The sequence below is a fragment of the Brachyhypopomus gauderio genome, chromosome 7, assembly GCF_052324685.1.
Source record: "Brachyhypopomus gauderio isolate BG-103 chromosome 7, BGAUD_0.2, whole genome shotgun sequence".
NCBI lineage: Eukaryota > Metazoa > Chordata > Actinopteri > Gymnotiformes > Hypopomidae > Brachyhypopomus > Brachyhypopomus gauderio.
Genome location: NC_135217.1, coordinates 7,401,338 through 7,427,791, shown reverse-complemented (window position 1 = coordinate 7,427,791; position 26,454 = coordinate 7,401,338). Strand labels below are relative to the sequence as shown.

Here is a 26,454-nt window from a genome sequence, read left to right as displayed (position 1 = left end):
AACTAATAATTACAGTACTCCATTAAATGTATAAAAATATGATATGATATGCTACATCCACAGCAATTTAATGGATAGGATTGCAGCGGAACCTTGTTCCTCAATTTTGTTTCCCGGATGGCGAGACTGACATCACGCTGCTGAGCCAATAGAAGCGGTCCCGCTAAGCTAAGCCTCAACTCTAGCATGGTACAGAGCAGGTTAGTTCAAACGTATATGTTGCTGTAGTAACTGAGCGAGGCTCAAATCTAGCCTCTTTCGTGGAACCTCATTTCGTGGAAAATGAGCCAGGCTTGTCTTAAAAAGCCCGGCTTACTGAGTTAGCTCGCTTCGTGGAATACCCCCCAGGTCGATTAGAATATGATTATATGCAGATTTCTTCTCCCTTTGGTAGTTTTGCTGCTGAATGGGTGTGAAATATCTCTCAGTGGCAAAGTACTGGTGCTTCCTGGCGAATACAGTCACTGGCACAATATGCGCACAATTGTGGAGGAGCTTTTGGATCGGAATCACAGCGTGACTGTTCTGGCACACACGTCGTCGCCTACAGTGAAGCAATCGCAAACGGATCGCTTCAAATACATGTTTTTTAAAATTAACTTGGACCAAGAAGATACGCTGAATATGTGGCACAACTTCCTTGCTGCTTGGATGAGTGAAAATGCCACTGGGTTTGAGAAGTTGTCTTTATTCTGGAACATGATGTCTGAATTTCTGAGTTATTTTGAGAAAGTTTGCTCTGGGATGCTGCTTGATGAAAAACTTGTAACTTCACTTAGGGAGTCACACTTTGATGTGATTTTCTATGATCCAATGATGCCATGTAGTGACCTGTTGGCAGAGGTTCTCGGTGTACCCAGCGTGATGTCTATTAGACTCACTTTAGCGTACTACTACGAGCGTCTGTGCGGACAGATGCCAGCTCCTCCATCATATGTCCCTGCGGTTGCTGCCCAAGGGCATCTCACAGACCACATGAACTTCCTGGAGCGATTGGAGAACCTGCTGCTGTATATTGGTCACACAGCTATGTTCAAACTCCAAATGATGTTTATATTTGATAAGCATTACACCAGAATAATGGGTAAGGAACACAATTTCTTCATTGCTTTTGCAATTCTTTGTTTTCATGCCCAAGTGTTAATAACTGCTGAACGTCTTTGCCTTTCACTGCCGTAATCGTACGTATATGTGCTCCAGATTAACACTAGAAATCAGATCAACTGTGAAGGTGAAGTACATGATTCATCTGTCTTAGCCTAAAATGTGTTTAAATGCTGGATCTCGCTAAACTACTAGAGGGTGGTCTTCCCTACAAGAGGGTAGTCTTCCCTACAAGAGGGTGGTCTTCCCTACAAGAGGGTGGTCTTCCCTACTAGAGGGTGGTCTTCCCTACATGTCGGTTATTTTGCACTTACGTTCAACAAGCCAACTAAATGCTAATTGTGCATGTTTTTCTAGAGAGGATTGAAAGAATAATTTGGATGGAGAGCATTTGAGCAGTACCGCAAGGGCAAGGAAGGGTGTGATTCAAAATGAAATGAAAAAAAAGAAATGTGCCATATTTTGTCAATTGTGATTTTTACACCCCAATCAAAATTTGTCCTCCGCTTTTAACCCATCTGTGCAGTCAGAACACACAAACACACACACTAGTGATTACTAGGGGGCTGTGGATCACATGTGCCCAGAGCGGTGGGCAGCCCTAGCTCGGCGCCCGGGGAGCAGTTGGGGTTAGGTGCCTTGCTCAAGGGCACCTCAGTCATGGGAATCGAACCCACGACCCTCCGGTCACAAGACCAGTTCCCTAACCGCCAGGTCATGACTGCCCCAACATATATCCAACACTATATCCTATGAGTGTAATGTATTTACTTTGTGGCTTTTTTAGAAGATGTTAAATGCTTGCATTTTGTAGATTCAAATCAGTAAACATAACTTGGAACAGTCAGTAAACAAATAGGAATTTGCTGGGTGTTGTTGTAAAGTCCTTTACTGGAGCAGGAAGCTACTCTAAAATTTACAAAAATCTAAAAGAATTTACACAATGTTGGGGCTGGTTGGGGCCAATGGATGATGTTAATATTATACTATGCAAAGTAGGCAAGGCAAGTTTATTGAATATATGTCATGGGCAGAAATAAGCAAGAAACCTTGGGAGGAGCAAGACTCAAGTGGGAACCCACTCCCCATTGGATGGACCAATCCATGCTTTATTATGTGTTATGTTATCCCAGTGGGTCTGGGTTGGGCAATTGGGTTTCTGACATGGCAACGTCAGATCATCTACTGGCAGCACCGATTCATCAGATGTATGTTGTTCGTTTTTATCTCCTATTTGGAGAATGGCATGACAGACCCAGGAAGATTTACTGTCCTCTTACATCAGACCAAATGGTATCGAAGCTTATCTTACTTCCTGAACAGTTTAAATCTTTAAAAAAACTTTACTCCTGTACTTCACAGGGAAACCCACGACCTTCTGTGACACTTTGGGAAAGGCTGACATCTGGCTGATCAGATCCTACTGGGACTTTGATTATGCACGACCATTCCTGCCAAACTTCAAGTTTGTGGGCGGATTACACTGCAAACCTGCAAAGCCCCTGCCTAAAGTAACATTGTCATCATGCATTGGGTGATTTCTGCCCTGAGTTAAACATTAAGAATTAACAAGCAGTCAAACAATCCCTGAGGTTTAGTATCTGACCTTTACTACAGATCTTAACCATACAAACCTTTAGCACTCAAATAGGCAGTGGGTCATGCAGAGTTGGTGGTACAGAGTTTAGGTTAAGACCTGGGTATATGGTATACAGCATGGGCGGTTTGTTAATTAGGGCGATTGGGCGACGCACCACGAAAGGATGAAAAGGAAGTTTTTTTTTTCTCTCACATTCTATCACGACATTTAATTAGCTATGCCTGTTCTGGACAGTGTCTCTTGCCTCTGAATGCCATTGTCCAATCAGCGTTGAGGTGCATTCCCTGTAGTACCACCCCTTTTGGGGAGATTTTAGTCTAACTGAAAATCGCCCCGACTGCTCTCGTAGACTCTCATGTTAATTTTTTTTTTTTATGTCTATGGGTTCCGGGAGGGCTTGCCCTTACGTGCTTACGTCAGACGTAATGTAGGGAAAATAACAGCAGCTAGAGGTCTGCTCAACACGGCCAACGTTCCTTCAACTCAGAACAACTCAATCGTTTCATTATGAGAAGTGCCTTTCTGTCGTCGTAATAATCAAGATAAACTAGCAACTAAGGAATTAGGGCCACCCAGACCAAATTTAAACATCAAACAAGTGAAGTGTCCACAAAGGGAGGAAAAGAAAACAACCGAGGATTTTTGTGAAACTGGTATGAAGGGAAAAGCAGGCTGTGAAGTAGCGCGCGCCCCGTTCTGCTTTCCCTGCATTCTGTTCCATCCTTAATGCTGTTGCCCATTTATATTCTAAAATGCAACACCTAAAATAAAATGCTGTTTAAGGAATACAGAAATTATTGTGAGTGGAAAAGATTCACTTTTAATTAATGGTAAATCTCTCCATGTTTAAAGTTGTTTATGAGGGCAAATTGAGAGATAACAATTTTTGTTGACCACAGTTAATTGTTGTTGACCACAGTTAATTGTTGTTTGTTGTAGAGCTTTAACGAAGATGATATTTACAAGATATATCGGTGCACAAATACTGTACAGTCTATAATGTAAAGAGAAATATATTTGTGATTATATTTTCATTGGTTAAGTCACTGTTTTTTATTTACCCACTAAAATGGTCACCTTGGATGTCATCACAACAATTGCCCCCCCTGAGATATTTGTCTGAGACCGCCACTGGTATACAGTCACATACAATTAGCTGCAAACATATTCATTAGGCCCATAGTCCTCATCCATGAACCATCAACATTAAAAAATGCTATAATTTCTGACAGCACTATAGAAATCAGATGATTTCTTGAACTGTATGACAGTATGTCTAGAATACCATATATGCATTTATTTTATTAACACCTGCTTTTTGGTTCTGTAGGAGATGGAGGAGTTTGTGCAGAGTTCAGGAGATGATGGCATTGTGGTGTTTTCACTGGGATACATGGTAAAGGACCTCACCAAAGAGAGAGCCAACACCATCGCTTCAGCACTCGGACAGATCCCTCAAAAGGTCTCAGTCTGCACTAAAAAACATGAACAACTCCAGTACCACTATGACATCTAATCACAGTATACTTAAGTGGAGTGGATATGATCAGGGCTGCTGTTTCACCACTATTACTCCAGCCTTCTCTAAATTATCCAGTTCTAGTTAGATGGTGCAATCTGTCCAGATACTATGATTATTCAAGCTTTTCAAAAGGCTCTGGAACCCAAGAACTAAACAGTGCACATTTATACATTTTTTTTTAAATCTGTTTTGTGCATCTGAAAGGTTTCAAAAGACCACATAATCCAGGATCCACCTCAACTGTAAAGTTTTTTTGTTTATTTCATCATAGTTTAGGGAAAGATTTTGAAATGGCTTGTGTATTCATTACTGCCTTTGACGCATTTCATGATTTGGTGGTTTGGTTAATATTTGATATGACAAATGTAATACAAACTGTGTAGCTGAGCATGTTCTCACGTGTAATGGGTGAAAAGCGTGTAGCGGAGGAGCCAGCAGGGAAAATACACTAGTTCCTGGCTTCTCTGGAGGCACACACACAGGACACACACCGTGCGGGGTAAAAGTGGTGTTTAATAGGGCAGGAGTCATCCACGCATCTCACCATTACTGTCCAGATAACTCAGGGTAGACACAGCAGACCGGAGGCTATGCTACAACTAGCTCGCAGTCCCGCGCAGGATACCCAACAAGAGCACGCATGCACAGTGGTACAGTACATGTAAATCCACCGTTACACACGCTTGATTTCTGTGTGATTACAGGTGTTGTGGAGATATGCAGGAGAGAAGCCTGATACTCTTGCTCCAAATACAAGACTGTATGACTGGATTCCCCAGAATGATTTGCTAGGTAAAGAAGAGTTTGTCATGAGCAAAACTTTGTTGTAGTATATTGGTCAAACATATATTAATGATTTCAGTCCAATAGGGCATCCTAAAATCAAGGCCTTCATCACCCATGGTGGGACTAATGGACTGTATGAAGCTATTTACCATGGTGTCCCAATGGTGGGTATACCACTGTTTATTGACCAGCCTGATAACCTGAACCACATGAAAACCAAGGGAGCAGCAGTAATGCTTGACTTCCACAAAATGGAGTCCAAGGACCTGAAGGAGGCTCTCACCCATGTTATAAACAATCAATCGTGAGTTGATCCTTTGATTTCTATGAATGTAGATCCTTGCAGATTGGGTCCATTTTATAGGTGATGAATGTAAGAGACACCAGCTATAGCACTGCTCTATTCTCGTACAAATACATGTAACCCCTCAATGTATTCATCCTCCCTGGAGAAATCAGTTTACTTTGGTACTTAATGGTCTTGCGAGTTGCTGTTGTCAGACTTGGCAGACTCAAATGCTGCTTGAAATCAATTCATACTGATAGCACTTATGGCTTTAGTGCAGTCTGTTTAGTACATAATTCTGTGTTGGCCCAAAGTTCATAATATACCATTAACACTCATTATAATGTTGCCATGCTTTCTTTCAATGCATCTTCTTTTATCCCTCGATCCTCCAAAACAATCCAATTTTTTGGATACTCCAGGTATTATCAAGCTGGAGCAGTCATACATATTTAACTAATCCACATCCAGCTTTATATCTTGACATGCTCTTTCATGCTCAGAATCTATTTAATTTCTCCACTCAGGTACAAAGAGAGCATAATGAGGCTCTCCCGGATCCACCATGATCAACCCATGAAGCCTCTGGACCAGGCTGTCTTCTGGATCGAGTTTGTGATGCGGAACAAGGGGGCCAAGCACCTGAGGGTAGAAGCCCATAACCTCACCTGGTACCAGTACCACTGCTTGGACGTGGCAGCCTTTTTACTCTCCATAACTGCAGTGGTCATGTTCATCTTTGTGAAAACGTGCAGTTGGGTTATATGTAAATGTTTAAGGAGGACCACAACAAAGGACAAGATAGAGTGAATATGTTAATGTATATAACTAATTGTCAGTCAGTAATGTGGTTACCTATATAGTTTTTCTATATATTTTATGTTTGCAAACAAAATTAAATATTTGAATTTTTATTTGTTCATTGAATTGGAGGTTCTGGGCATGTATAACTGAACATTGAATTAAAATATTGATCTATCTTTTCTGTTTCCTTCATGAGTTATTGATAAGTCACTGAGCTTAAACAATGCATTCTTCAGATCTGTATTATTGATCTATTGGTCAAGGCATCACAGGTTGTAATACATGAGACATGTCATTAGCAGATTCATCAGTCATAATGGAAGTGGACACAGACAAATGTTTTACTGCTTTGCAATGTAAAATATGTTTATCCATCAGTAACTGATATTGTATTCAGTTATAATAATCTTTATTTGTATAGCACCTTTCATACATAAATGCAACTCAAAGTGCTTTACATACAGTCATGGCCTGGTGGTAGGGAACTGGTCTTGTGACCGGAAGGTCGTGGGTTTGATTCCCAGACCTGAGGCCATGACCGAGGTGCCCTTGAGCAAGGCACCTAACCCCAACTACTCCCTGGGCCCCGGGCTAGGGCTGCCCACCGCTCTGGGCACGTGTGATCCACAGCCCCCTAGTAATCACTAGTGTGTGTGTGTGTTCTAACTGCCCAGATGGGTTAAAAGCGGAGGACAAATTTCGATTGCGGTGTAAAAATCACAATTGACAAAAATACGGCACATTTACATTTAATTATGAAATAATTATATACATGTTGGGAAAATGCTGTTAATATTCATTATACATTGAAAAGTTTTTATCTTGTGTGCTAGTGTAACGCCTGGTGATCAGGCTGTGAATGAGGATCCATATGCAGAGTGTGCAAGCAGAGCTCCTTTAATTAAAGGAGAACAAATATACTCAAAAAGGGAATAGCGAGGGGAGAAACAGGCCACGGGATGACAGAACACTAACAGCCAGATCCGAGGACTCAGGCAAGGTTAAGCAGAAGAACCAGAGGGCTAGACAGGGGCAAAAGACAAAACCAGAACGAGATCAAGTACCAGAAAGACAATCAGGTTGGGCTGGTGGAGACACGCTTTAGTACTGGTTCTAATTAACTCTGACAGAAAACAGCTGATTCCTAAAACTCCGGTGATTGTGACCTCTGGTGGCGGACGGAGGTAGTGACTCCAGGTCTGACAGCAAGTTTGATAGACTGCAGTAGGTTGATATCCCAGACCAATCACACAGCAGTTGAAATACAGTTTAAAGTATTCAAAGCTTTTTCATTAATAAATTTGTTTGTCTTTTCATCACTCGATATGAATGTGCTTACCTATATAGTTTTTCTATATATGTTTGCAAACAAAATTAAATTAAATATTTGAATTTTTATTTGTTCATTTAATTGGATGTTCTGGGCAGGGGCGCAGATGGCACTGGGGATGGGGGGGACATGTCCCCTCCAGATTTATATTGACCCCATCCGAAATCTAGCATCTACAAGCATAAACGTATATATTGTACAGCTTGGTCCCCTTCACTTCAGAATTTCCATCTGCGCCGATGGTTCTGGGCATGTATAACTGAACATGGAATTAAAATATTGATCTATCTTTTCTGTTTCCTTCACGAGTTATTGATATGTCACTGAGCTTAAACAATGCATTCTTCAGATCTGTATTATTGATCTATTGGTCAAGACATCACAGGTTGTAATACATGAGACATGTCATTAGCAGATTCATAATGGAAGTGGACACAGACAAATGTTTTACTGCTTTGCAATGTAAAATATGTTTATCCATCAGTAACTGACATTGTAAAGACTATTCAGTTAAATTAATCTTTATTTGTATACATACAAATTTATTTCATACATAAATGCAACTCAAAGTGATTTACATACAATTTTTAAACAATAAAATAATTATTAAAATGAATATACATAGAAGAAAAACTAAATGTAATCAAATACTAATTAAAATAATTTAATACAATTATAAAATCCTACAAATTTCTCAAAGAAACGAATCTAAACAGGAAGGTTTTGAGGCTCTTCATTACGGTGTACAGGGATTAAATGTCAATCTCTCCTCAGGAAGAGAGTTCCAGAACTTTAGGCCCTACTGGCTAAAAACACCCTCGCCAATCTTTAAAAAGATTTTAGGAATCACCAGTAGATTACTGTTTAGAAGACCCGAGGGATCTGACTGGAACACATCTAACAATGATTTCATTAAGTTAAAGAGGAACAAGGCCATGAAGACATTTAAAAACCATCACCAGAACCTTAAAATCGATTCTAAAATGGACACGTAACCAGTGTAGTGTGTGGAGTGCAGGTGTAATATAATCCCTCGTTCTGAACTCGCTGAAGTTGTGAAATAGAGCTCTTTGGGACAAAAGCGTTAGAATAATCTAACCTTGATGTGATGGGCATATCAGCACCAGAGAGCATGTCTCAGACATCAGAGATATTTTGAAGGTGAATTAATTTCTGCACTCAAACAGTGAGATTAATTGATTTTAGGGCTATAGAATCTAAAGAAAATTTAAAATTTAAAATTTAGTGTAATCTGCTAATTAATCATAACTAATATCATGTTTCTTAAATTGTCAAATCTAGAATGTGACCATGCTGATGAGCTGAGTAAAAATAAAGGCTGTGAGTTTTAAATCTGACTATATTTTTGTCATATTGACATGTATACAGGTTATAGATGTTTGTCCCAATGAAAGGATTTCATAGTCCATGCATTGCTGCATATTTCAGATTTAGACGGTCATGCCCAGTACTGTTTTTCTAATGCACTCATTTGTTAAAACCTCTCATTAGACAGGAAAACAGGAAATGATCACTTACCTCTGAGAACAGCAATGATAAATTAAAAAGCTGAAAGCACTTGGTTTAAGAGAATCTAGAGACAAAGAGTTTAAACTTCAAATGATAAGAGAATCAACTTTATGTGCAATTTACAGCAATCTGCAAATAAAGGTCGAGGTGCTGGTGTCATTACAACTACTATCAGTGCTGGATTGTGCAATTTAGGGTTGCTGACTTCTCATTGGTCAGTGAGCCACGTGCTGCCTCTATAGTTCACTCTGTACAGAGAAACCAGATCATACTGGAATCATGACTGCATGTAGGAGAGCTGGTCTCAGTCTTCTGCTCCTGCTCACTGTGATCCAGGCACCACTGGCTGTGACAGCAGGGAAGATCCTCATCTGGCCAGGAGAATTCAGCCACTGGTTCAACATCAAAATCATCATAGATGAACTAATAGCCAGAGGACACAGTGTGACTGTCATTACCCACAGTGCTACACCATCTGTAAAGACAACTGAGTCTCCAGGATATAATGTGGAGGTAATACAGGTGCCCCATACTAAACAGGATTTCATTGATGCCATGGATAATTTTATAGAGTACTGGACATACGATCTGCCAAATGACAACATTATTCAAACTTCTCTGAAGATCAAGGAGATCATAGATATAAGTGTTGAACTAAACCACAATCTGTGCAGGTGCCTTTTTGCACGTGGAGACCTGCTGGAGAAGTGGAGTAAGGAACAGTTTGATGTTCTTCTGACAGACCCCATGACAATGTGTGGGGACCTGCTGGCACAGAAGCTGAACTTGCCCTTCATCATCAGTCTGAGGTTCTCATTTGGAAGCGCTTTGGAGCGACTCTGTGGGCAGCTGCCAACACCACCCTCCTACGTGCCAGGGGTCGGCCTCGGATACACGGATCAGATGGATTTCCTTCAAAGAGTGAAAAACATTTTGTTTCAATTCACTCAAGATGTGCTGTTCACACTTGTGAGTGTAACACAGTGGGACTCGCTGTTCACCGAAGTCATGGGTAAATGCTGTTCCTTTTTTTATATTCCCAGTACATGTTTTCTTTCTTAGGTCAGTCTTGCTCTCTAAGCTACACCACGTATATATTCAAAATGTGACCTATGAATTCATAGTCCAGGAAATGTCTACCTTATTTTGACAGAATGTCTTCCTTTCTAATGTAAAGTGGGTGCTTGTTATGTCCTGTAAAGCTTACATAAACTCAATAGTCAGAAAACTGTTGGCCCTCCCCCAGAAACATTCAAGCTTCAGTATGTAGATCAGGCTGTACTGACATTAACTAAAAGGAAACTTGGTTTCACTATTTTTTGTGAATTCTATGTGATTTTTCATGACCCCTGAACCTTGTCATGTTTCTAAGCTTATAGTTTCATTTCATCCAGATAGAAAACATAAAAACTGAATGAGGTATCTTTGGTGCCTAGCATAGTATTTGCAATATTACGACCACACCCAGACCGTTCCACAATGGGCCAGTGTGATTTTTGTTTAAACAGCGTTCTGTTGCTTTAACAGCGTTCTGTTCTGTGGTGTTTTGAACATTCATTGAACTAGTTTATTATCGTACATACATTTTAAGAGTTTGTCACATGTTGTGTTTTCAGTGTTTCTTTGCATGTACAAGTTGCCTTTGGTTTTACGAAAGCACATTTTTCATTTGAATTACGGTGTAGTCCACAGTGGCCAAACATCCCCGGTGTACAGGCTCTCTTTGTCTGATCAGTCGAGTTTCTCTTTTCTCACAGTCATGCTGACCAGTCTATGATCATTACGTTCAGACTCACATTAGTCGTAGGATTGTAGTGCTGCTTGTTCAAAAGCACTTGCTTTTTCTGCTTGATTTGTTGAAGTTGCTAATTGCTGCAATTCCAGAACAGTTTAATGTTTTAGCTGCATGTTTTTCATACAGCCTCGATTTCTAGACTGTAGGGGTTTTAATTTTGATATTTAATAACACTACCTGCTTGCCTACAACCAAAGACAGGAATAAGTGCAGAAGGCATAATAACATGCCTAAAAACTTAATTACTTTTCTCCAAAATATAATTGGTAAAAATCTAAGGAAACTCACTTTTCAAACATCTCAGTGCAGGTTATAAAATGTACCCAAACAACGTTATAAAGTTCCTTGCTATAAACAATAGCCTGCTTTGTTAAGAGTTTTACCATAAACATGCGCAGCAGATGGGAGACTTTATACGGAAATGCTGTTTGCATACATTTCATCAGGCCTACTACAGCTATTACTAAGGCATACCGTGGCGACACAATTAAAAAGAGTGATTAAACAACCAACAGAATATTAATCAAAAGAACAACTATTCTAAATTAAAGTAGCAAAGTAGCTTAAAGTATCACACGTAAATACCCAATGGAAACAGAGTAATACAGACCGGTGCTGGGTGCCTCATGGTCCAAGAAAAGGAACTGTCCCAAGACCCAACGGGAAAAGAATAAAAGAAGAAAAGAGAGAAGAAGAAAAGATGAAGGGAATGAAAAGAGAGCATAAAAGAAGAGAAGCAGAAGATAAAAGCAAGAACCCCTACACAAGAGGTCTCTCCCTTTTATATCCCCATCACATTAAACCGACAGCCGTTATAAAAACTCAGTTAACCAATGGGAATCAGGTTGATGCAATCGACACAAGAGTACATTTACATGCAGAGTACATTTCCACACAGGACCCCCATGTTCTGGGTGAAGAGCTACAATCTTTCCCAGTGAGTGATGTAACTTCTAACCTGTAAGATTATACCAAAGATGCTACCTTTCCCACTACACAACATTCTACAAAACGAGTCTAATCATGCCACACAAATACACTGAAATAACCAAAATAATAATGTTTAGGTTTATCCCATTTCTATGGGAACTTCTTGAGTCACACTTCCTCCACTGTGCCCATCTGCGACCTTGAGGAAAGGCCACACTTTGTTGCCACCCATGATTTCATGCAGAAACAGCTGAACCTGCATCCCCCACATCACATCTTGCAACTCCTACAAGGACTATGTGAAAAATTCCGTTACATTCTACATTAGCCTCCCTGCATCAGTGCACGTTCACTGACCGATTACACAAGAGTAAACGTGATTGGATGACCTTGCACCCGCCCCACGTTCTTGGACTGGTGTTGCTGTTTTTGACATCATGGGCCTATAGGGGGAGGTTTTCTGGTATGCATACATTGACCGATAGTAGATAGATAGTAGTAAATTTTTTTTCTTGTGTCTGTTTGGGAGAGTGCAGTTGGTTGTCACTGTATGTCGATCAATACAGCAATTACAACACAGTTTAAAGTAATCAAAGCTTTTCATTAATAGTTCTTGTCTTTTCAGAACTCAAAGTGAATGTGCTTACATATATAGTTTATCTCCATAGTGGAGTATGTTTTGCTTACAAACAAAATGCAATTAAAATATTAGAACTGTTTGTTCATTCAGTAGGGTCAGGATGTATAACTGAACATGATCTAGATCTATTCTGATTGCTTCCAGAGATATTGATAAGGAGCATAGCTTAAATAATGCACTCTTCAGATCTGTACTGTTCAGATCTGTATAGCTTATCTGTTTGTCAAGGTATCACAGGTTGAAAAATGAGACATGTCATTAGCATATTCATCAGTCATAATGTAAGTGGACAATGTTTTGCTGACCTTCAATGTAAAATATATTTATCCAACAATCCAATACAGTGTGAACAAAGGCTGTGAGTTTTAAATCTGACTACATTTTTGTCATAGTGACATTTTTACAGGTTATAGATGTTTGTCCCGAATGTATAAGAAATTATTTGCTACTCCATGCAGTGCTGCTTACATCAGATTTAGACAATCATGCCCAATACTGTTTTTATAATGCACTCATTTTTTTAAACCGCTCATTAGAAAATTATTGTTAAAACAAGAACTTTTTACTTCATTCTGAGAATAGTAATGATAAATAAAAAAACTGAAAGCACTTGCTTAAAAGAGAATCTGGGGGTACAGAATTTAAACTTAGAATGATAAGGGAATCAACTTTATTTGCACATAACAGCAATGTGGATATAAAGGTCGAGGTGCTGGTGTCATTATAACTACTATCAGTGGTGGATTATGCAATTTATGACTGCTGACTTCTCATTGGTCAGTGAGTCACATGCTGCCTTTATAGTTCACTCTGTACAGAGATACCTGATCATACAGGAATCATGACTGCATGTAGGAGAGCTGGTCTCAGTCTTCTGCTCCTGCTCACTGTGATCCAGGCCCCACTGGCTGTGACAGCAGGGAAGATCCTCATCTGGCCAGCAGAATTCAGCCATTGGCTCAACATCAAAGTCATCATAGATGAACTAATAGCCAGAGGACACAGTGTGACTGTCATTACTCACAGTGCTACACCATCTGTAAAGACAACTGAGTCTCCAGGATATAATGTGGAGGTAATACAGGTGCCCCACACTAAGCAGGATATCATTGATGCCATAGAGAAACTCATGAAGTACTGGACATACGATCTGCCAAATGACAACATTATTCAAACTTCTCTGAAGATTAAGGAGATCGTAGACATGATTGCAGAACAAAACCACAATCTGTGCAGGAGCCTCTTTGCACGTGGAGACCTGCTGGAGAAGTGGAGTAAGGAACAGTTTGATGTTCTTCTGACAGACCCCATGAGTATGTGTGGGGAACTGCTGGCAGAGAAGCTGAACTTGCCCTTCATCATCAGTCTGAGGTTCTCATTTGGAAGCGCTTTGGAGCGACACTGTGGGCAGCTACCAACACCACCCTCCTACGTGCCAGGGGTCAGCCTCGGATACACGGATCAGATGGATTTCCTTCAAAGAGTGAAAAACATTTTCTTTCAATTAACTCAAGATGTGCTGTTCACACTTGTGAGTGTAACACAGTGGGAGCCGCTGCTCACCGAAGTCATGGGTACATGCTGTTCCATTCTTTAACTTCCTAGTACCTGTTTTCTTTCTTAGGTCAGTCTTACTCTCTAAGGTACACAACATCTATATACAAAATGTGACCTATGAATACATAGTCCAGGAAATGTATAACTTATTTCAACAGAATGTCTTGCTTCCTGATGTAAAGTGGGAGTTCATTGTGCTCTGTAAAGCATATATAAACTTTCGTATCAATAGTCAGAAAACTGATCGAGAAACAATATTTGGGCATGTAAACATTCGGCGCTCAGTACGTAGATCAGGTTGTACTGACATTAACTGAACGGAATCTCGGTTTCGTTTTTTTTTTTGTGAATTCTATGTGATTTTTCATGACCCCTGAACCTTGTCATGTTTCTTAGCTTATAGTTTAATTTCATCCAGATAGATAACATAAAAACTGACGGCACCCATGAGTGAGGCTTCTCTGGAGTCTAACCCTCAGAATAATTTGTAATTGAAAGTCTGTGTGTGTGTGTGTGTGTGTGTGTGTGTGTGTGTGTGTGTGTGTGTGTGTGTGTGTGTGTGTGTGTGTGTGTGTGTGTGTGTGTGTGTATACATATATGGTGTATACCAATTATCCATCTTAGCACCATTATTCAATGCTGCTTGAATAATTTACTGATCTGCACGTCTGACGGTGGAGTGTCTGCAGCACAGTTATGACCACGCCCGGACCGTTCCACAATGGGACTAATGGGCCAATTCGATTTTTGTTGTTTTAATAGCGTTGTGTTCTGTGGTGTTTTGAACAGTCACTGAGATAGTTTTGTATGGTACATGCATTTTAACGGTTTAACATATATTTTCTGGGTGTTTTCAGTGTTTCTTTGCATGTACAAGTTGCTTTAGAGTTTTACAAAACTGCATTTTTAAATGTGAATTACGGTGTAGTCCACAGTGGCCAAACATCCCCGGTGTACAGGCTCTCTTTGTCTGATCAGTCGAGTTTCTCTTTTCTCACAGTCATGCTGACCAGTCTATGATCATTACGTTCAGACTCACATTAGTCGTAGGATTGTAGTGCTGCTTGTTCAAAAGCACTTGCTTTTTCTGCTTGATTTGTTGAAGGTGCTAATTGCTGCAATTCCAGAACAGTTTAATGTTTTAGCTGCATGTTTTTCATACAGCCTCGATTTCTAGACTGTAGGGGTTTTAATTTTGATATTTAATAACACTACCTGCTTGCCTACAACCAAAGACAGGAATAAGTGCAGAAGGCATATTAACATGCCTAAAAACTTAATTACTTATCTCCAAAATATAATTGGTAAAAATCTAAGGGAACTCACTTTTCAAACATCTCAGTGCAGGTTATAAAATGTACCCAAACAACGTTATAAAGTTCCTTGCTATAAACAATAGCCTGCTTTGTTAAGAGTTTTACCATAAACATGCGCAGCAGATGGGAGACTTTATACGGAAATGCTGTTCGCATACATTTCATCAGGCCCACTACAGCTATTACTAAGGCATACCGTGGCGACACAATTAAAAAGAGTGATTAAACAACCAACAGAATATTAATCAAAAGAACAACTATTCTAAATTAAAGTAGCAAAGTAGTTTAAAGTAGCACACGTAAATACCCAATGGAAACAGAGTAATACAGACCGGTGCTGGGTGCCTCATGGTCCAAGAAAAGGAACTGTCCCAAGACCCAACGGGAAAAGAATAAAAGAAGAAAAGAGAGAAGAAGAAAAGATGAAGGGAATGAAAAGAGAGCATAAAAGCAGAAGATAAAAGCAAGAACCCCTACACAAGAGGTCTCTCCCTTTTATATCCCCATCACATTAAACCGACAGCAGTTATAAAAACTCAGTTAACCAATGGGAATCAGGTTGATGCAATCGACACAAGAGTACATTTACATGCAGAGTACATTTCCACACAGGACCCCCATGTTCTGGGTGAAGAGCTACAATCTTTCCCAGTGAGTGATGTAACTTCTAACCTGTAAGATTATACCAAAGATGCTACCTTTCCTACTACACAACATTCTACAAAACGAGTCTAATCATGCCACACAAATACACTGAAATAACCAAAATGCAAATGTTCAGGTTTATCCTATTTCTATGGGAACTTCTTGAGTCACACTTCCTCCACTGTGCCCATCTGCGACCTTGAGGAAAGGCCACACTTTGTTGCCACCCATGATTTCATGCAGAAACAGCTGAACCTGCATCCCCCACATCACATCCTGCAACTCCTACAAGGACTATGTGAAAAATTCCGTTACATTCTACATTAGCCTCCCTGCATCAGTGCACGTTCACTGACCGATTACACAAGAGTAAACGTGATTGGACGACCTTGCACCCGCCCCACGTTCTCGGACTTGTGTTGCTGTTTTTGACATCATGGGCCTATAGGGGGAGGTTTTCTGGTATGCATACATTGACCGATAGTAGATAGATAGTAGTAGATTTTTTTTCTTGTGTCTGTTTGGGAGAGTGCAGTTGGTTGTCACTGTATGTCGATCAATACAGCAATTACAACACAGTTTCATTAATAGTTCTTGTCTTTTCAGAACTCAAAGTGAATGTGCTTACATATATAGTTTATCTCCATAGTGGAGTATGTTTTGCTTAGAAACAAAACGCAATTAAAATATTAGAACTGTTTGTTCATTCAGTAGGGTCAGGATGTATAACTGAACATGGAATTAAAGTATTGCTAGATCTATTCTGATTGCTTCCAGAGATATTGTTAAGGAGCGTAGCTTAAATAATGCACTCTTCAGATCTGTACTGTTCAGATCTGTATAGCTTATCTGTTTGTCAAGGTATCACAGGTTGAAAAATGAGACATGTCATTAGCATATTCATCAGTCATAATGTAAGTGGACAATGTTTTGCTGACCTTCAATGTAAAATTTATTTATCCAACAATCCAATACAGTGTGAACAAAGGCTGTGAGTTTTAAATCTGACTACATTTTTGTCATAGTGACATTTTTACAGGTTATAGATGTTTGTCCCGAATGTATAAGAAATTATTTGCTACTCCATGCAGTGCTGCTTACATCAGATTTAGACAATCATGCCCAATACTGTTTTTATAATGCACTCATTTTTTTAAACCGCTCATTAGAAAATTATTGTTAAAACAAGAACTTTTTACTTCATTCTGAGAATAGTAATGATAAATAAAAAAACTGAAAGCACTTGCTTAAAAGAGAATCTGAGGGTACAGAATTTAAACTTAAAATGATAAGGGAATCAACTTTATTTGCACATAACAGCAATGTGGATATAAAGGTCGAGGTGCTGGTGTCATTATAACTACTATCAGTGGTGGATTATGCAATTTATGACTGCTGACTTCTCATTGGTCAGTGAGCCACATGCTGCCTTTATAGTTCACTCTGTACAGAGAAACCTGATCATACAGGAATCATGACTGCATGTAGGAGAGCTGGTCTCAGTCTTCTACTCCTGCTCACTGTGATCCAGGCACCACTGGCTGTGACAGCAGGGAAGATCCTCATCTGGCCAGCAGAATTCAGCCACTGGCTCAACATCAAAGTCATCATAGATGAACTAATAGCCAGAGGACACAGTGTGACTGTCATTACTCACAGTGCTACACCATCTGTAAAGACAACTGAGTCTCCAGGATATAATGTGGAGGTAATACAGGTGCCCCACACTAAGCAGGATATCATTGATGCCATAGAGAAATTCATGAAGTACTGGACATACGATCTGCCAAATGACAACATTATTCAAACTTCTCTGAAGATTAAGGAGATCGTAGACATGATTGCAGAACAAAACCACAATCTGTGCAGGAGCCTCTTTGCACGTGGAGACCTGCTGGAGAAGTGGAGTAAGGAACAGTTTGATGTTCTTATGACAGACCCTGTGACAATGTGTGGGGACCTGCTGGCACAGAAGCTGAACTTGCCCTTCATCATCAGTCTGAGGTTTTCATTTGGAAGCGCTTTGGAGCGACACTGTGGGCAGCTACCAACACCACCCTCCTACGTGCCAGGGGTCGGCCTCGGATACACGGATCAGATGGATTTCCTTCAAAGAGTGAAAAACATTTTCTTTCAATTAACTCAAGATGTGCTGTTCACACTTGTGAGTGTAACACAGTGGGAGCCGCTGCTCACCGAAGTCATGGGTAAATGTTGTTCCATTCTTTAAATTCCTAGTACCTGTTTTCTTTCTTAGGTCAGTCTTACTCTCCAAGGAACACAACACCTATATACAAAATGTGACCTATGAACACATAGTCCAGGAAATGTATAACTTATTTCAACAGAATGTCTTGCTTCCTGATGTAAAGTGGTAGTTCATTGTGTTCTGTAAAGCATATATAAACTTTCGGATCAATAGTCAGAAAACTGATCGAGAAACATTATCTGGGCATGTAAACATTCGGCGCTCAGTACGTAGATCAGGTTGTACTGACATTAACTGAACGGAATCTCGGTTTCGTTTTTTTTTTTTGTGAATTCTATGTGATTTTTCATGACCCCTGAACCTTGTCATGTTTCTGAGCTTATAGTTTAATTTCATCCAGATAGAAAACATAAAAACTGACGGCACCCATGAGTGAGGCTTCTCTGGAGTCTAACCCTCAGAATAATTTGTAATTGAAAGTCTGTGTGTGTGTGTATACATATATGGTGTATACCAATTATCCATCTCCGCACCATTATTCCATGCTGCTTGAATAATTTACTGATCTGCACGTCTGACGGTGGAGTGTCTGCAGCACAGTTATGACCACGCCCGGACCGTTCCACAATGGGACTAATGGGCCAATTCGATTTTTGTTGTTTTAATAGCGTTGTGTTCTGTGGTGTTTTGAACAGTCACTGAGATAGTTTTGTATGGTACATGCATTTTAACGGTTTAACATATATTTTCTGGGTGTTTTCAGTGTTTCTTTGCATGTACAAGTTGCTTTAGAGTTTTACAAAACTGCATTTTTAAATGTGAATTACGGTGTAGTCCACAGTGGCCAAACATCCCTGGTGTACCGGCTCTCTTTGTCTGATCAGTGGAGTTTCTCTTTTCTCACAGTCATGCTGACCAGTCTATGATCATTACGTTCAGACTCACATTAGTCGTAGGATTGTAGTGCTGCTTGTTCAAAAGCACTTGCTTTTTCTGCTTGATTTGTTGAAGGTGCTAATTGCTGCAATTCCAGAACAGTTTAATGTTTTAGCTGCATGTTTTTCATACAGCCTCGATTTCTAGGCTGTAGGGGTTTTAATTATGCTATTTAATAACACTACCTGCTTGCCTACAACCAAAGACAGGAATAAGTGCAGAAGGCATACTAACATGCCTAAAAACTTAATTACTTATCTCCAAAATATAATTGGTAAAAATCTAAAGTAGCTGACTTCTAAAAACATCTCAGTACAGGTTATACCCAACCTAATTTATAAAGTTCTTTGCTGTCCGGCCAATGACGTCACGCCCCTCTCCCGTCATCGCTCGTCACTCCGCGGGTTTCCCTCACGGGGATTCCCATAAGATACGTGGACATCCTGTCGTCAGCCAGCGATTGAGCTCGGCTCACTGATGTTTAGTGCGATGGTGGGAGCGGCGTTAACCGTGCCGTCTCCCACACTCCGGCGCTGCGTATTTGTCTCAGTTTGTGTCGCGTATCTGCTGTCAATTCCTAATCTCTCGGAGTTCTGTTTGGGTTTCACGTCTGCTACGTTCCTGTTCCCTCGTTCGTATTCCTGTATTTTATCTTCGTTGTATATCATGTTCTCAGTTATTTATCCTGAGCATAGTTTAGCAGCTTTATGTTTTAGTGTGTTTCTGTTGGCCTTTAGTTTCTGGTTTATTTTGGTTGTTCGTGTGTTTGTCAACCCTGAATTAAAAATCGCGATCTCGTTTCAGCCCCTGCCTGTGGGTGTTGCTCCGCCTACTTCCTGGTTGTGTGACGTCTCGCATGACACTTGCTATAAACAATAGCCTGCTTTATTAGTTTTACCATGAACACGCGCAGCAGATGGGATACTTTATAGGGAACTGTTAGCATGCATTTACCTTTATCTGAAATTATGAATTCATCAGGCCCACTATAGCTATTTCCAAGGCATACAATGGTGACACAATTAAACATATTGATTCAACAACCAACAGAAGAAGAAGAGCCATTCTAAACTAAAGTAGCACACAGTAGTTCCCAATGGAAACAGAGTAAAACAGACCGGTGCTGGGTGCCTCATGGTGTAAGGAGAGGAACAGTCCCAAGACCCAGCGGAAAAAGAAGATGAAAGGAATGAGAAGAGAACATAAAAGACGAGAAGTAAAAAGCAAGAACCCAATAAAAGCAAGAACCCTTACCTTTCCCACTACACAACATTCTACAAAACGAGTCTAATCGTGCCACAGAAATACACTGAAATAACAAAAATAAAAATGTTCAGGTTTATCCTATTTCTATGGGAAATGGGTGGCACTTTGTTGCCACCCATGATTTCATGCAGAAACAGCTGAACCTGCATCCCCCACATCACATCCTGCAACTCCTACAAGGACTATGTGAAAAATTCCGTTACATTCTACATTAGCCTCCCTGCATCAGTGCACGTTCACTGACCGATTATACAAGAGTAAACGTGATTGGATGACCTTGCATCCGCCCCACGTTCTTGGTCTGGTTTAGCTGTTTTTGACATCATGGGCCTATAGGCAGAGGCGGTCTTTGCATAGAGGCGTGGCTAGGCACCTGCCTTGGGCCCCTCCCACTGCAGCCCACTGTAGGAGCCCCCTGATTAGCTGACTTATTTCTCGCATATTAATGTTGATGGGCCCCCTAGCAAAATTCGCCTTGAGCCCCCAAATTTCTAAGTACGCCACTGCCTATAGGGCAGTGGTTCCCAAAGTGGGGGGCGCGCCCCCTAGGTGGGGCGCGGAGCTATTGCAGGGGGGGCGCGGAGCTTGAAAGTAAAACGTGCACATGTGTCTTTAGGGATGCACCGATTCCGATATTAATATCTGAAAAAATTCTAGATCGGGTATCGGGGACAATGTGACCGATCCATAAAAACAGATCTATTCAGTCTAATTCTATGCTTGTATTGCTTGCTTTTCGGAGTTAGTTCAACCCTAATACTCGCGCTGGTGGTATTCCACTTAGTCCGTTTATTTGCTGGTTGACCAAAATAAACCTGGGCTCCAGCAATACTTCACTGTTCATACATGAACTGGTGAGTTGTCCAAAGCTCATTTAATGCGTTACTTACAGAAATAAATTAAAGAGCAGTGGTCTGACTCGGTCTACGGCGGAAAGCTAAAAAAACAATATTCCATACGCACGCTCAACTCGCTCCCTTAAAGAGACAGTACACATATTTCTGGCCGTTACATGCTTTGTGCTCTGCGTGATGTCTGCGCTTGCAAACTAGCCGCATATGTATTGCTGTTTCTCTTATTTCATCTCCTTATTTATTTTAAATTACATTTAGAATTCTTGAACCATTTAAAATGTTTCTTGCAGTTAATTTTTTTCATGTTTGACCAAAGTTGTGAACCTATTGTTTTTGTAAGTTTTCAACACATCCCTAGTCAATATGGGGGGATGGGGGGGGGGGGGGGGGCGCAAAAATATTCTCATCTACTAAAGGGGGGCACGGCAGAAAAAGTTTGGGAACCACTGCTATAGGGGGAGGTTTTCTGGTATGCATACGTTGATCGATAGTAGTTTTTTTTTTCTTGTGTCTGTTTGAGAGAGTGCAGTTGGTTGTTATTGTACGGCAAACAATACAGCAATTAGGCTACCACACAGTTTAAAGTATTCAAAGCTTTTTTTTAAATTAATAAACAGTTTTGTTTGTCTTTTCAGCATTCGATGTGAATATGCTTTCCTACATAGTTTATCTATATACTGTTTTATGTTGTGCTTACAAACAAAATGAAATGTAAATTTGAGTGTCAACTAATATCATGTTTCTTAAATTCTCAAATCTAGAATGTGACCATCCTGATGAGTAAGTATAAAGGCTGTGAGTTTTAAATCTGACTATTTGTTTTGTCATATTGACATTTATAGGTTATAGAAATTATTAAATACTTCCTACAGTGCTGCTTATTTCAAATTTAGACAGTCATGCCAAGTATTGTTTTTTCTAACGCACTCATTAGAAGTCTATTTGTTAAACAGGAACCGGTAACTTCATTCTGAGAACAACAATGAAACATTACAGAGAATCTGGAGTTACAGAGTTTAAACTTCAAATGATAAGATAATCAACTTTATGTGCAAATAACAGCAATCTGGAAATAAAGGTCGAGGTGCTGGTGTCATGTCAGCTACTCTCAGTGGTGGACTGAACAATTTAGGATTGCTGACATCTCATTGGTTAGTGAGCTACCTGCTGCCTTTATAGTTCACTCTGTACAGAGATACCTGATCATACTGGAATCATGACTGCATGTAGGAGAGCTGGTCTCAGTCTTCTGCTCCTGCTCACTGTGATCCAGGCTCCACTGGCTGTGACAGCAGGGAAGATCCTCATCTGGCCAGAAGAATTCAGCCACTGGCTCAACATCAAAGTCATCATAGATGAACTAATAGCCAGAGGACACAGTGTGACTGTCATTACCCACAGTGCTACACCATCTGTAAAGACAACTGAGTCTCCAGGATATAAAGTGGAGGTAATACAGGTGCCCCACACTAAACAAGATATTATTGATGTCTTAGAGAATTTTATGAAGTACTGGACATACAACCTGCCAAATGACAACATTATTCAAACTTCTCTGAAGATTAAGGAGATCATAGATGTGTTTGCAGAACAAAACCACAATCTGTGCAGGAGCCTCTTTGCACGTGAAGACCTGCTGGAGAAGTGGAGTAAGGAACAGTTTGATGTTCTTCTGACAGAACCCATGAGTATGTGTGGGGAACTGCTGGCACAGAAGCTGAACTTGCCCTTCATCATCAGTCTGAGGTTCTCATTTGGAAGCGCTTTGGAGCGACTCTGTGGGCAGCTGCCAACACCACCCTCCTACGTGCCAGGGGTCGGCCTCGGATACACGGATCAGATGGATTTCCTTCAAAGAGTGAAAAACATTTTCGTTCAATTCACTCAAGATGTGCTGTTTAGACTTTTGACTGTAACACGGTGGGACTCCCTATTCACCGAAGTCATGGGTAAATGCTGTTCCATTTTTTATATTCCCAGTACACATTTTTTTCTTAGGTCAGTCTTGCTCTCCAGGCTACATAACGTCTATATACAAAATATGACCTATGAAATCATAGTCCAGGAAATGTCTAACTTATTTTGACGGAATGTCTTCCTTTCTAATGTAAAGTGGGTGTAACGCGGCGGGTATGGTGACGTAACCACCGCGTGAATATACTTGAGAGGCGGACCCAAGTGCCGGTGTTCTGTCGATTTTTCCTACCCATCGAAAATTCATACCAATGCTTACTGCGCATGCGCAAGTCGCTTTTACGTCACTATTTTGGTGGCCGCCTACTACACCCATCGATTTTTCCTGCCTGCTAGCGAATTTCAACAGTGCAGTACTATTTAGTCCTTTCAGTAGTGCAGTAAGTTAATTTCTTGTTTATAATTTCTTCTTTGTTTGCAATTGCAATGTTTTCAACTGTGCATTAAGTTAACTAGTTGATTAAAATGTTTTAAACAGCGCCATTTTACTACCTGTTATTACCTATTTATAGGGACTTAGATATTTCCGCATGATAATGATTGAGCCGTGTATACACTAATACGCAAAATAAAAACTTATTTTAAAGCTCATCCTACTTTTTAAACGCTGATTTGCGCTACATTACGACGTTTCCATAAGGTAAACAAACTAAGAGATACGTCTACAAATACGCGATGCCAACGGACACGGTAGGAAAATTCGACAAGGTAGGAAAATTCGACAGACTAGTCTATAAATACTCGCTGCCAGCTGATACGGTAGGAAAATTCGACAAAGTAGGAAAATCCGACAGAACACCGGCTCGGTCTGGCACAATAATATGCGAGAGTTGTAAATGTGGAGTTAATGCATACACACACAGTGTGGCAAAAACACCAACACAAAACGACGCGGAAAAACAACGCGCAAAATGAAACTAAACCGTAGATACTCGGTAGAAAAAGGAAACAAAAACAACGCGGAAGACTGACGCATGAAAAGCAAAACTCACTCGTAGCGAGAGGGTGGAAAAAATAATAAAGGCAACTAAAAAGACGCGGAAAAAACTCGTCGCGTAAAACCGAAATAAGAACACCAGGAGAAGAATCTGGCTACTGGCAAAAATGCCGCAACAAAACAAAACCTTCCCAAAATAAATGAATAACGGATAGGAAGAGAAACAGAAGGAGGAAAACTTGAGATTGGCTAGAAAGCAGCGCAGGAGACAGAGACTAAGTGAAAGAACAAGAGAGAGGGAGAGAGAAAGAATAAGGTGGCGAGACACCTTTAACTTGAGTATGAGACAAGAGAAAGGGCTGAGAACGTACCGGCATAACCAAAATGAATCAGCAATGATCCGTCTCCAAAAGCTTCCCTAAAAAGCCATGGCAACCTACATCATCCAATTGCACACCCGGAGAGCCAACCGCAGTTTTAGACCTGCAGTTCTAGACCTGCAGTTCTAGACGTGCCGTAGTTTTAGATGTATGTAACGTAATATCCAGATAGTGTTTTAGTATGTCGCGGGAGCAGATGGAAGAATATTTATAAGCAACAATAATATATGATAGATATATGATAATGTCTGAAGGTAATTTTTGGGTTATCGTAATGTTTATGTCATGAAGGATGAATCTGACTAGCGTTAGTGTGTCTTGGTTCGTTAGTTCTGGCTACCTTTGTGGCTACTTAGTAGCTACTTTGATTAAATTTGAAACAACTTAAAGGAAGGAAATTAGCACTTACTACGCTACTATTAATACTAAAAGTAGTAAGCAAGCTAAAGTAGCATTTCCCCATCATTATTAACCCATAAGAACCCAGACTATGTTCTGAATATTGATACAATTGAGCATATTAATATATGATACACATATATTTAGTCTGCTAAATGCCATAAATGTAAATGTAAATATGATCGGTCTGAAGGTCATTTTTGTGTTATCGTAATGTTTATGTCATGAAGGATGAATCTGGCTAGCGTTAGTGTGTCTTAGTTCGTTAGTTCTGGCTACCTTTATGACTACTTTGTAGCTACTTCGACTTTGAGAGAAATGCTAGTCCTGCGAACGTAAATTTTTGCCGGGGGGGTGGGGGGGGGGTGGTGGCGAACGTAAAATGGACAAAAATTTGTATTATATTGCGATCGATCGGTCGCCAGCGAACTGGTAACTCATTGAATCATAGATATGGATCAGAGGTAAATAAACTAGATTTTTTTTCGGCGTGAGTAATCGGATGTGTGGCGTGTGAGCGAAAAACCCCAAGTATCACATAATATTTGCTAGTTGCATGCCAATGAAGGTATACGAGTAAAATAAATCACTCCTAACATTCTGGAAACGTATGCTTACTCACTGAAAGCATCCTGACATTATGCAATTTTTGCTGATTTTTAATACAAAATAGCCTATGCCAGTAATCCAGTTGTTTAATTAAAAATAAAATATCTTCAGGAGACAAGCTGTGTGTGTAAATGACAAAATTAATCAAAACTCCCTAAAAGAACAGGGAAAATGAGGCGTACTACTTCTATTTAAATACAAAATGTGGTGTACATTATCGTTTAAAACTTGTCAAATGTTATAGATTTGGCTAAAACAATTCAGAATCAATGGGCTTATTTAACAAATAAACAATGGATTATTACAATATACAAGCCCCTGAGCCTACGGCATGCATTGGAACTGCTGGTCTAGAACTGCGGTTGGCTGTCGTTAGCTACATTCCGAGCCGCTAGGTGGCGCATGGCTAAAACTACAGCACGTCTAGAACTGCAGGTCTAAAACTGCAGGTCTAGAACTGCAGTTGGCTCTCCGGCTGTGCAATTGGATGCATCTCATGGCAACAGGTGAGACGGATCATTGCTGATTGCGTGGATGTAGTCTAGGGCTGACTCGGGAGCCCCTAGTGGAGGTAGATGGTGTGGAATCCGAGCCAGCCCTGACAGTGGGTGCTCCTTATTTTCTGTAAAGATTACATAAACTTTCATATCAATAGTCAGAAAAGTGTTTACCTTCCCCCAGAAACATCGGCTGGGCACGGAAACATTCAGGCTTCAGTATGTAGAACAGGCTGTACTAACATTAACTGAAAGGAAACTCGGTTTCACTATTCCTAAGGTTATTTCTAAGCTTATAGTTTAACTTCATCCGGATAGAAAACAAAAGCTGACAGCATCCATAAGTAAGGCTTCTCTGGTGCCTAACCCTCAGAATTATTTGTAGATCTGTCGGTGTGTGTGTGTGTGTGTGTGTGTGTGTGTGTGTGTGTGTGTGTATACAAACCCATTTCCAAAAAATTACAATATGATGGAAAAGTTTTACTTTCCATAATTTCATTCAAAAAGTTAAAGTTTCATAGATTATAGATTCACAGCCCACAATTTAA

The 26,454-nt window shown here is 40.2% G+C and overlaps 2 protein-coding genes, 1 long non-coding RNA gene and 1 pseudogene across 7 annotated transcripts in view; 3 read left to right on the top strand and 1 right to left on the bottom strand.

Annotated features, from left to right (window-relative positions):
- The first annotated feature begins 132 nt into the window (after positions 1 to 132).
- LOC143518671 (UDP-glucuronosyltransferase 2B20-like) lies at positions 133 to 6,271 on the top strand. Its single transcript, XM_077011335.1, has 6 exons — positions 133 to 1,084; positions 2,467 to 2,615; positions 4,035 to 4,166; positions 4,931 to 5,018; positions 5,097 to 5,316; positions 5,826 to 6,271. The coding sequence occupies exons 1-6, from the start codon at positions 361 to 363 to the stop codon at positions 6,106 to 6,108; spliced, it is 1,596 nt and encodes a 531-aa protein (XP_076867450.1). The 5' UTR covers positions 133 to 360; the 3' UTR covers positions 6,109 to 6,271.
- A 2,958-nt stretch (positions 6,272 to 9,229) lies between these two features.
- The window catches only part of LOC143518669 (UDP-glucuronosyltransferase 2B15-like), a 32,600-nt gene continuing 15,375 nt past the window's right edge, over positions 9,230 to 26,454 (top strand). Inside the window, exons 1-2 of one of the 5 annotated variants that reach the window (XM_077011331.1) lie at positions 9,357 to 9,475; positions 9,637 to 9,974. In XM_077011331.1, the coding sequence (XP_076867446.1) occupies positions 9,468 to 9,475; positions 9,637 to 9,974 (346 nt within the window). In that variant the 5' untranslated portion in view covers positions 9,357 to 9,467. Of the gene's footprint in view, positions 9,975 to 17,295; positions 18,053 to 22,269; positions 23,060 to 23,381; positions 23,465 to 26,454 lie in introns of those variants that run through there. The other 4 variants (XM_077011329.1, XM_077011330.1, XM_077011328.1 and 1 more) reach the window with 4 other exon arrangements.
- On the top strand, positions 13,157 to 13,924 carry LOC143518329 (UDP-glucuronosyltransferase 2B17 pseudogene; annotated as a pseudogene).
- Positions 17,820 to 24,713, bottom strand: LOC143518675 (uncharacterized). Its single transcript, XR_013132252.1, has 4 exons — positions 24,393 to 24,713; positions 22,636 to 22,959; positions 22,310 to 22,470; positions 17,820 to 17,952 (listed from the first exon to the last, which is right to left on the bottom strand). It is a non-coding gene; the product is annotated as an uncharacterized LOC143518675 (long non-coding RNA).

Bases quoted from the DNA above. Each gene is read 5' to 3' on its own strand.
- LOC143518671 (XM_077011335.1), top strand. From the start codon at position 361: ATGATTATATGCAGATTTCTTCTCCCTTTGGTAGTTTTGCTGCTGAAT. The intron at 2,616-4,034 runs GTAACATTGTCA...TTGGTTCTGTAG, and splicing joins CTGCAAAGCCCCTGCCTAAA to GAGATGGAGGAGTTTGTGCA. The intron at 5,019-5,096 runs GTAAAGAAGAGT...TCAGTCCAATAG, and splicing joins TCCCCAGAATGATTTGCTAG to GGCATCCTAAAATCAAGGCC.